The sequence below is a fragment of the Salmo salar genome, chromosome 19, assembly GCF_965601325.2.
Source record: "Salmo salar chromosome 19, fSalSal1, whole genome shotgun sequence".
NCBI lineage: Eukaryota > Metazoa > Chordata > Actinopteri > Salmoniformes > Salmonidae > Salmo > Salmo salar.
In genome coordinates this window covers 29,453,492-29,465,598 of record NC_138309.1, presented here as the reverse complement: position 1 = coordinate 29,465,598, position 12,107 = coordinate 29,453,492, and the positions used below count along the sequence as shown (strand labels likewise).

General features: G+C 44.3%; 1 protein-coding gene across 1 annotated transcript in view; it reads left to right on the top strand.

Moving 5' to 3' along the window:
- The first annotated feature begins 5,891 nt into the window (after positions 1-5,891).
- LOC106578704 (collectin-12) overlaps positions 5,892-12,107 on the top strand; it is a 51,167-nt gene continuing 44,951 nt past the window's right edge. Inside the window, exon 1 of the mRNA XM_014157822.3 lies at positions 5,892-6,436. Coding sequence (XP_014013297.1) covers positions 6,430-6,436 — 7 coding nt within the window. The 5' untranslated portion in view covers positions 5,892-6,429. The remainder of the gene's footprint in view (positions 6,437-12,107) is intronic.

The window sequence follows — 12,107 nt, the reverse complement described above, 5'->3', positions numbered from 1 at the left end:
AATCCAATGAGAAAGACCCTGCTTAGAAAGCGCCCTACCCCACGCTGGATTAGCGAAACAGACAAAAAGCTGGTCACAAATGCAGATAACCTTGTTCATATTCATATATACACTGAGTGTACAAAACATGAAGAACACCCCTCCCCACCTTCAAGGCACTTAACTTCTCTAGGGTAGGGGGCAGTATTTTGACGTCCGGATGAAAGGCGTGCCCAAATTAAACTGCCTGCTACTCAGGCTCAGAAGGTAGGATATGTATAGTATTAGTAGATTTGGATAGACAACACTCTGAAGTTTCTAAAACTGTTTGAAGGATGTCTGTGAGTTTAACAGAACTCATATGGCAGGCAAAAACCTGAGAAAAATCCAACCAGGAAGTGTGGAAATCTGAGGGTTGTAGTTTTTCAAGTGATTCCCTATCCAGTGTACAGTGACTTAGGGTTCATTTTGCACTTCCTAAGGCTTCCACTAGATGTCAACAGTATTTAGAACGTTGTTTCATGCTTCTACTGTGAATATGGAGCGAACAAGAGGGCCTGAAAGTTGATGAGTGAGAAAATGACATGAGCTCAGAGGCGCGCACTCACGTGAGAGTTAGCTGTGTTCCTTTTCTTTTCTGAAGACATTGGAATTGTCCAGTTGGAATATTACTGAAGATTTATGTTAACTTCTCTAGGGCCAGTGGGACGATTTCGTCCCACCTACGTAACAGCCAGTGGAATCCCGTGGCGCGTTATTCAAATACCTTAGAAATGCTATTACTTCAATTTCTCAAACATATGACTATTTTACACCATTTTAAAGACAAGACTCTCGTTAATCTAACCACACTGTCCGATTTCAAAAAGGCTTTACAACGAAAGCAAAACATTAGATTATGTCAGCAGAGTACCCAGCCAGAAATAATCAGACACCCATTTTTCAAGCTAGCATATAATGTCACAAAAACCCAGAAGACAGCTAAATGCAGCACTAACCTTTGATGATCTTCATCAGATGACACACCTAGGACATTATGTTATACAATACATGCATGTTTTGTTCAATCAAGTTCATATTTATATCAAAAACCAGCTTTTTACATTAGCATGTGACGTTCAGAACTAGCATACCCCCCGCAAACTTCCGGTGAATTTACTAAAAATGTACTAAATTACTCACGATAAACGTTCACAAAAAGCATAACAATTATTTTAAGAATTATAGATACAGAACTCCTCTATGCACTCGATATGTCCGATTTTAAAATAGCTTTTCGGATGAAGCACATTTTGCAATATTCTAAGTAGATAGCCCGGCATCACAGGGCTAGCTATTTAGACACCCAGCAAGTTTAGCACTCATCAAAGTCAGATTTACTATAAGAAAAATGTTATTACCTTTGCTGTTCTTCGTCAGAATGCACTCCCAGGACTTCTACTTCAATAACAAATGTTGGTTTGGTCCCAAATAATCCATTGTTATATCCAAATAGCGGCGTTTTGTTCGTGCGTTCAAGACACTATCCGAAAGGGTAAAGAAGGGTGACGAGCATGGCGCATTTCGTGACAAAAAAATGTGTAAATATTCCATTACCGTACTTCGAAGCTTGTCAACCGCTGTTTAAAATCAATTTTTATGCCATTTTTCTCGTAAAAAAGCGATAATATTCCGACCGGGAATCTGCATTTAGGTAAACAGACGAAAGAAAATAAAGCATGGGGTCGACTCGGGCACGCGCCTAAGCCCATTGTCCTCTGATCGGCCACTTGCCAAAAGCGATAATGTGTTTCAGCCTGGGGCTGCCTCGATATCATTCAGCTTTTTCCCGGGCTCTGAGAGCCTATGGGAGCCGTAGGAAGTGTCACGTTACAGCAAAGATCCTCAGTCTTCAATAAACAGAGACAAGAAGAACAAGATCTTGTCAGAGAGGGCACTTCCTGTAAGGAATCTTCTCAGGTTTTTGCCTGCCATATGAGTTCTGTTATACTCACAGACACCATTCAAACAGTTTTAGAAACTTTAGGGTGTTTTCTACCCAAAGCCAATAATTATATGCATATTCTAGTTACTGGGCAGGAGTAGTAACCAGATTAAATCGGGTACGTTTTTTATCCGGCCATGTCAATACTGCTCCCTACCCCCAACAGGTTAAAAATGTCCTAAAGATTTATGCTATATCGTTTGACATATTTCTACGAACGTAAATATAACTTTTTTTTACTTTTCGTCGTGACATTTGCATGCGCTTCCTGCATTTGGAGTAGTGGACTGAACGCGCAAACAAAAGGAGGTATTTGGACATAAATGATGGACTTTATCGAACAAAACAAACATTTATTGTGGACCTGGGATTCCTGGGAGTGCATTCTGATGAAGATCATCAAAGGTAAGTGAATATTTATAATGTTATTTCTGAGTTTTGTTGACTCCACAAAATGGCGGTTTGGTTTCGTCTCTGAGCGCTGTACTCAGATTATTGCAAAGTGTGCTTTCGCAGTAAAGTTTTTTTGAAATCTGACACAGCGGTTGCATCAAGGAGAAGTTTATCTATAATTCTTTGAACAACAGTTTAATATTTTATCAACGTTTATGATGAGTATTTCTGTAAATTGATGTGCTCATTCAACAGAAGTTTTGGGAGGCAAAACATTTCTGAACATTACACGCCAATGTAAAATGGGGGTTTTGGATATAAATATGACCTTTATCGAGCAAAACATACATGTATTGTGTAACATGAAGTCCTATGAGTGCCATCTGATGAAGATCATCAAAGGTTAGTCATTAATTTTAGCTGTATTTCTGATTTTTGTGACGCTTGTCCTTGCTTGGAAAATGGCTGTGTGTATTTTCTTGTTAGGTGCTGTCCTAGCATAATCTAATGTTATGCTTTCGCCATAAAGCCTTTTTGAAATCGGACAATGTGGTTGGATTAACGAGAAGTGTATCTTTAAAATGGGATATAATAGTTGTATGTTTGAGAAATTTGAATTGCACACCATCAGTGGTGTGCAAACGAGCTCCGCCTCCATACATACCCTTTACATTCATGAACCCGCCATGACTTGGTAGCACCAGCTTGGCTGAATGAGGGGAATCCCAGGTTGCCTTTAGCTCATCGGCAAAATCTTTAAACAGGGCTAAGCGACGCTTCACCGCTGCAGGGACAATAGGTAAATACCTTCCCCCAAACCTGGAGGAACTCGACTGCAGGTGAGAAGATGACCAATCCCCCCCAGGTGATCTGCTGCCCTACGACACAGCTCCATCAAAGGCGCATTAACCACCAATGGTTCACTCTCCCGCCCGAATCCAAAGCAGGGACTTTAGGCTACCATGGGCTGTCATCCGATTCACACTCTGAAAACCCTCCAGAGCCAACCAGAGATAGTGCTGTATATCATTCCTGGAATCCGGACTCTGAACACTGCCAGAGAAACCGTAATGAGCCTCATATCAACTCTAACCACCGTTGCTGCTCTCTCCCGGCCTCAGACAACCCCTTTTCCCGAGGTCGCTTCACCGGAAGACCCTTCGCCAACAGCCACAATCTTTTTCACAAAGTCAACCTGACGCCCAATGGAAGTCGAACCGAGCCAGAGACAATGGTCACATGAACTGGTCCAAGCCAAAGCCTTCTTAGCGTGTTTCAACCGCAAGCAAACAGGACAGCACTTGTGAGTATATTTCATTTTCATTGTGAAGCCACATGGCCTAGGGCACCGTCAGGTTCAAACTCAGCTGGTTAGCCTTTTTGAATTTACTCTCACTACTGGCTCAAGCAAGGAAGCACTGACTACACAAGCAGAGCAGAAAGTAGTGGGTTTTTAGCAAACACAAATCCTACCCAAGCAAGGAAGCATTAGCTACACAAGCAGAGCAGAAAGTAGTTAGCTTTTAGCAAACACAAAAACCGATACCAGGACCCAAACTTACAACATGGATGCATCCATTGGCCCGTTGGGCGTAATTTCAGTTTCCTACAGGTGTATATGATTGGTTGTTGACTCCCCATAGTATGTTATACGAAGTGACCTACTGAAAGGGAACCTCCTTTCACTCAGGCCCCTCAATAGCCACCATGCATGCAGCACCGCTGTGCTCTGTGCGTGTGTGCTTCTGTGTGAGTCGGTCTATGTGTGTGAATGATGTTTGCTTTTCACTTTCTGACCATGTTTATATCATTCTGATCATGTGACTATCTAGCGCTGGTCCAGGGTGTTAGAGCACGTTCCTTGACTAACTTAGTGAAGAATGTGGAACTTGTAGCGCCTATGTGGTTTCTCCAGCCAAGTTAATATGAACCCTCTGTACTACTAAGAGCCCTGACCCAGCAAATGAGGTCCCAACCTCTGAAAGAGGCCCACCAGGAGTCTGGTCTACAGACTACCTGCCACTCTGATCTTTACCTGGGCCCTAATACCAGCCTGCAGCTGCAATTATGGCCGATAGTAAAACTACAGTTTTGCAGCCATAAGAAAAACACTGGATGACCCCTAAAATTATTTCAGACAGGTCTGGAATCTGATACACTCCGGACTGTCATAAGCCAAGCCCTTAACACTGAGCCTGGGTTAGTCTGGGTTATGGGCTCTGTTATCGAAAGAGAAGAAGGATGAGACCCAAATCTCACTCCATTCCTTATATAGTGCACTACTTTTGATAAGAGCTCTACAGGGCTCAGAGTCTAGTCAACCTTGCCTGTTTTTTTCAGAGTTCGATCTTTTTGGAGAATCAGATTGCGACTTAGTGCGTACCAGAGGATCAGCTTGAGGGTGAACACCAAGGGAGCGTACTGCACACACACAGACACTAAATGCTTTGTTCAATGTGGATGTAAGAGCCAAATATAGGTGACTGTTTATTATTTTGGGACGTTTTATTTTGGGACAACCAGAAAAGCTGTGTTTAAAAAAAAAAATGTAACCTTTATTTAACTAGGCAAGTCAGTTAAAAACAAATTCTTATTTACAATGACGGCCTAGGAACAGTGGGTTAACTGCCTTGTTCAGGGGCAGAACGACAGATTTTTACCTTATCAGCTCAGGGATTCGACCTAGCAACCTTTCGGTTACTGGCCCGATGCTCTACCCACTAGGCTACCTGCCGCCCTAAAAGTAACATCCCACTGACACTCAGAAAAACATGCGGCTTTAACATAAGATAAAAGGGGGTCATATTGCATTGATGTGCTAATTAGCCTGAGAAAACCATGTGTCTTTGATCAGTGGACTGCTTCTGCAGGGCAAAGAGGTTTCAGGGGCCACAAACCAGAGAGGGCATGTTCTATGCTTGGGTTCCCATTAGGCTGAATTAAATGGTATGGCATTCCACATCCCCAGCTGTGATAACTTATCCCAAATGTGATAATAGTCATTGGTAGTAGTGGAGACATTTTACACCTTCATCCCTTACGAAAAAAGTTTGCAGTCAGAGTGCAGTATAACTGCACTACACTGCAGTATAACTGCATGTAGAACGCAGTATAACTGCAGTATGCTACAAATACTGCATCCAACAATAACAGTTTTTTTACTGCAGTAATTTTGCAGTGTAACTGCAGTTAGAGTGCAGTATGTGATAAGTTCTCCCAATTTTGATAATAGTCACAGCAGTTATTCTTCAAGTACTGTATCAAAATATCACAGTTGACTGCAGTTAATGCACTTTTACGGCAGTTTCAAAACTGCAATATTTTTTTGTAAGGCATAAAAGAGAGAGCATGGATGGAGATTCAACATTCCAAATATGTTGTCTAATAGCCTATCAAAATCCTACTTGGAGTGAGAAAGAATGCAACATCTAAACACAATGCATTAAAATCGCTGGCAGGTCCAGTGACGTTGGTTTAGCCCCCCTGCCCAACCCCTTTGAAATGGTCTTTAATGGGTACCAGATTTTTCACCCAGTAATCTAATCTCATCTCTTGCCAGCAGTTTCTCAAGGCATCCCACAGTCTGCGCTGAAAGGCATCCTCACCTTTAAGGAGAGTGAGGAGTGTGTAGGGTGTGTAGAACTGGGCTGCAGACGCGGGACATCCTTCGGCTCTAAAATGTTTGTGAGTTTGTGATTGTGGTCAGCGCTGCGCACTGGAAAGATACATATTTAATATAACCTAACACAAGCCACGAGTGCATTTTCCAGCGCAACACAAAATATTACGAATACGGAGAAATTGAACTTTCTCTATCCAGATTTTATCCAACAGTGTGGGCAAATAACGGAACAATGGGATTCTAACTGGATGTTCGGGATTAACATTTTACGGTCGCGCGCAGTCCTCAAAATTTGAAATTGGAGGATCGGAACTTTTTGTGCGAGCGTTTAGTTTGCTGTTCTCCCAGCAACTGATTCAAACCTGCTCGGTTGGACTGAATTTTGAGATGAACTAAAAGTGACATAGCGACTCTCATCTCTTCTGCACTCCTAACAGATTTATACAACGCCATGAAAGGTACAGTATGTGTTATGCAAGGTGCTGTTCATCTTTAAAATCGGTTTGAGAAGTTTTGAAGTGGTAGCCAAAAAAGGATTTCGATAAATTCACGATTTTCTGTATCTGTGCGCGCGTGCGCTGGCCTGAGTGTTGCACATCTGGATGAGATTAAGTGCCTGTGGTGTGGAATTCAGCTGTATTGTGAAACGACTTGGCCTTTCTCCGCCAGTCGCATGATTCTCTATAGTAGTGCATTGATTGAGTAACTGTTTTTGTTTGGTTACTTTAGGTCCTTTGTGATATACTGTATATCAGTGATGCTTTTGTTGTAGCCTGTACTAACAATAAGACAGTGTGCTCAATTGTTATTCAAAGGCAAATATTAACCATATTTTATGCAGGGAGGTGTATTGCATTGATTTGATTCTCTCCTTATGATTCCATGTATAGACCTCATGTAGCCAATTGCATATTTACAAACAGTTAACTCCCCTGTGGAACACCAACGTTTTGTTACCCATGTGACACATGATCAATAACACCATAGATGGGGACTCATCTCATATGTCTCTCAAATTCAGAAGTGATCGAGGAACAATGGAACACATCATTCAGTATGTTCATATGCACATTCAAAATAATGATTCTAAATAGTACCGGATAGAGGTTATTTGTCTTGTAACCAAAGCGGAACCCTTTTGGTGCTATATAGAACCCTGTTTTGAAAGTTCAATAAAGAACAATGCTCATTAGGTTCTAAATTGTATGGTGTTATAAAGAACCCTTTTCCTGAGGTTCTATAAAGGACCATTAACAAAGGTTCTATATTGCACCAAAAAGGGTTCCGCTATGGTTACAACCCTTGTTGGGGCTATATAGAACCCGTTTTATTGTTCTTCACAGAACCTTTAGGGACAATAGTTCTATAAGGAATCTTTCTCAATCTGAAATGTTCTTTGTAGATCCTTTAGAATAACCATACAGGGTTTTTGATTCTGGTCAGCCATATTATATTGCTCAAATTCCATAGGTGTTATTATTGTGTTAACTGACACATTTAATCAAGTGAGCTACCTCTGGAACACCTGCAGGTCCCTGAGGAGAGAATTTAGATTAAGAACCATGGACTGATTTATGAAACAATTCCCAATTGACACAAGGCCATATATGAGTCTTTTACAAAACACAATCACTTTCCATGATCATATAAAATATATGGTGTCTAACACAACACATTACATAAACTGGAATGACACTCTCACTCACGGTTGCACAAAAAGAGCTGTGCGCAAACCACGCCCCCAAAATATTCTAATAAGCCACAGCCCCTACATTTTAATTACCACTAAAAGAGCAAAGAACCCTTTTGGGAACTGTATAGAACCACTGAAGAGCTCAAACGGTCCTTTGAGTCATTATGGTTCTACATAGAACCATCAACCTTCCCAAACAACCCTCATTTTTTAGTGTGTGGGCTTCTCTCTATCATAGACACAGTTTGAGTCCCAAATGGCACACATTTCCCTATCAAGTGTACTACTTTTGACCAGGGAACCTTGGGCTCTGGTCATAAGTAGTTGAAAGAGAGAAATCCGGCTCCACGTATTTTACTGGGTTGTGACTCACTGACACCCTCCCCGGTTAGAGGGGAATAAAGCAGTCCAATATATATATATATATTTTTTCCTTTATTTAACTAGGCAAGTCAGTTAAGAACAAATTATTATTTTCAATGACAGCCTAGTCTGGGTTAACTGCCTTGTTCAGGGGCAGAACAACAGCTTTTTACCTTGTTGGCTCTGGGATTCAATCTAGCAACCTTTCGGTTACTGGCCCGACGCTCTAACCACTAGGCTACCTGCCACCCCAGGTAACACACTAATGAACTTTAGTCACAGGCAGAAGAAGATGAACATGGATATGTTTTCTGTGTTCACGCATCCCTGTGTGTGATTAAAGTTCCTGTGTTATATCCACCCACACTCACAGACTGGAATAACACCATTCAGATACGAGCAATATTTACTCCCTTGGAGAGTGTGGGTCAGGCTGGCTAGCCAATCTGGGCCTGGAGAGACTGCAAGGCTAGAGCATTGCACTGGGGTAAGACACATGGATATTGTTCGATTGGCTGAAGCCATGAGCTGTAGGAGATATTGATCTCTCACATGAGGGGTTGAAAAGCTGAGGATGGGTGAGTCAGACAGCGTGGCTCCAGAAAGCAAATAAACAAATGCTCACACAAACAGTGATATGTAACACCCTCAGCAGGGGGATTCTGTATCAGCGACCCCTAAAATATGTGCAGCATATTCACAAAGGGAAGGATTCCCCTGCCGGAATGTCAGTAGTGGTGCTCCCCGCCACCCCGTGTAGTTATTCCATGCAGTCACTCCATCAACTGCAGGTCAGGAGCTGCCAGGGAACAGAGGGTTTAAGGCATCCATGCGGGTGGCACTTTGGAGTATGGCCAGCCCACTGTAACAAGTCCAGGTGCTAGGGGGGTTTTCCTCACAGAGGCGGGCCATGCCCCAGTAGTGGAGAGTAGGTGCAGCGGTGGTTCCCCCACGGAGGTGGGCTGTGCCCCAGCAGAGGAGAGCAGGCATGGAGGTGGCGGTTCCCCAACTGAGGCAGGCAATTCCCCCAGTGCAGGAACCAGAGGAGTGCCCAGGGCAAGCCCCGGAGCAGGCCCCAAAGGTAGACACAGGGTCAGATCAGGAGGCAGTGCTGGTGAGACCAGGGCAGATGGTGAATAAGATCACAGCCAGGAGCAGGAATAGGTAGTTCCCATGGGATAGGACACTGGAGGGTGAAGTCTGGGTGGTCGGCCCCGGTGAGTTCTGGTCCCCCCCCCACAGTCACGTTGGGGGTTGAGTGCAGAGGCAGCAGGACCAGGACTGGAGCTGGGTCAGGTAGTACATGCTAGGCAGGAGAATCCTGAACACACAGAACCGGACCCAGGACTGTGGTTCTGTCAGGTGAAGCTGTACTGTCAGTAGATGGTGACAGGGCTGTGGCTGGGTCCCCCCATGGGCCCAGGTATCAGCAGACAGGTCCGGTGCTGCTGGAGGGTCCCCTAGTGCAGGGACAGGCAGAGAGTCAGAGGCAGACAGGGCCTCTGCCGCTGGCGGTGGCTTTCCGGGTAGATTTGGCTGTTGATGATCTGGTGGCTGTGAGGACTAGGGTCCAGTCAGCAACATAGGCTTACTACAGTGTGGCAATGCTACTGGAAGCGCATAGGCCGCCCGAGCCCGGGAGAGGACTCCCCCAGACTCCACAGCAGCGGAGGGGGGACGGGGAATTACATCTGGTGTGGGCTTAGTCTCTGTAGCAGGCAACTCATGAGGACCAGCGGGGGCCGAGGACATGGTCTCAGTTGTAGCCGGGGCTGGAGAGGCAATATAGTCACACCAGATGCTCACAGTCACATCTGGCAACGGTGACAGGCCTGAAAAGACAACCCCCTTGCTGCTGTTCTCCGTATGACTGTCCCATGCTCTCCACTGCAAACCGGTGGAAATGGCTCCCCTGACAGGAGGAAGCCCGGGATCTGGTTCGCTGCTGCACAATGCGAAGTATCACTTGAGAAGACTGTATATTCCGCTCAACATGGGCAAAACGGGACTCCTGCACACCCTATGACAAATGCAGCGATGTCCACGGCGCTGCAACTCCCCGGCACTCCAGCTCCCCGGCACTCCAACGCAGAAGAACAATCCACGTGCTGGGTTGCTGGGTATGCGGCCCCACCTGGTGCTGAATAGTATCCCACAGGTGGAGGAGAGGGAACATTGGGTCCAAGCTGAACCTCGGCAGGCGTGGGGTTCACATTGGCTCCAGAGAGGGTAGTAGTAGCCCCACATGGTAGTAGTCCACTGGATCCCCTGGAACCATACTCGAAGGACCATGAAAGAGAGTGACCTGGCTCTACGTATTTCACTGGTTTGTGTTCACTGACACCGCCCCCGTTAAGAGGGGAATAAAGCAGCCCAAGAGATAGCACACACAGGTACTTTAATCACACACAGGAGAAGATGTACATACCCATGTTCCTCTTCATCTTCTTGGGGTGTATACTGTATGATGCCATTAGGGACGCAACCAGGGTCATAGAGTTTGTGTTAGTGAGCATCTCTTAGTTTATCTAAGCAGTGGCGTTGTAGTGGCTTCCTTTCCTCTTTACCATAGCCACTGCCCAAGCCTGAAGCGGGGTTGTTTGGTACGCATACAGTCCACACTTAAGGTTTCCTAACAGCCAAACATTCAATGTGATCCAGGGATATGGTGCAACAAAAATGTTTATTCTTCTTATATCTAACAGGAAAATGATTATCCAATCAACTTAAAACATAGATTACTTGATATGGAAAATACATAATATGACCTGTCTGTATGTCTGTATGGTCAAAAAACTATACCGCTCCCGCATCTAGCAAGGACTCCTTCCCCCGAAGGCCCAACTTCCTGCCTTTATCCTAACACACTTACCACAGTACAATGAACGGGCAAGAGGGGGGGCCAAAAACTAAGTTACACTAACAACAAATGAATATATCTCAATCAAGTAAATATAAATCATAAAGGTACCTAATATTTCATCATATACATTCATATTTCATATATTTACACAAATATACATGGAGCTCGGTATGTTCAGTCTTTTATACAAATATGTCTGAATCGGCTCTAACAGGCGTCATTATTTGCTAATTATAATAACCGCCACGCCCAACATATCTCACCCCTGTCCCCCTTCCCTCCCCCTCACACTGCCCCCAGACGACACTGCCTCTCTCCTCAAAAGGGTTCTTTGGTTGTCCCCATAGGAAAACCCTTTTTGGTTCCAGGTAGAACCCTTTTGGGTTACATGTAGAACCCAAAAAGTTTCTACCTGGAACCAAAATGTTTCTACTTGGAGCCAAACGGGGTTCTTCAACGGGTTCTCCTAAAGGGACAGCCAAATAACCCTTTAAGGTTCTAGATAGCCTTTTTTTTCCCTAAGAGTGTACATCTGCCAGCCATTATGAGTGATATTCTTCTTTCTCTGCAGCCGACCTGCGCTTGGTTCTCGTGTAGCGAAGTTTAATTAGGGTTTACAGTCAACAACCCAGAGAAACCGCAGCCTGTGGCTTATACAGGCCTGAGTCCTCCTGTCTCCTTTCCACACAGAGAGAGGCACTTGATGGGGAGTTATAGCCTCCATGACATACCATGATGATAAAGCTATGTGCTGAGTAAGGCCTATTTATCCTTCCTATAGAGAAAGGCATTTGTCTAGTGTCCTGGCTGCCACAAATGCCTGTTGGTGTCCTGTATCCATTTGGTTGCCTAGGCTGTGTCTCAAATGGCACCCTATTCGCTATAGTGCACTACATTTGACCAGAACCCTAATGTTGATTTTTGTCGTCAAATAACCATTTCTTTGTGGATTTTGATTAGTGCTTGGGGTTATTGTCTTGCTGGAAAATCCACTTGCGGCCAAGTATCAGCCTTCTGGCAGAGGCAACCAGGTTTTTGGCTAAAATGTCCTGGTACATGGTAAAGTTCATGATGCCGTTGACCTTAACAGGGGCCCCAGGACCAGTGGAAGCAAAATAGCCCCATAACATCAAAGATCCACCTCCATATTTAACTGTAGGTATGAGGTACTTTTCTGCATATGCTTCTGTTTTTCGATGCCAAACCTTCT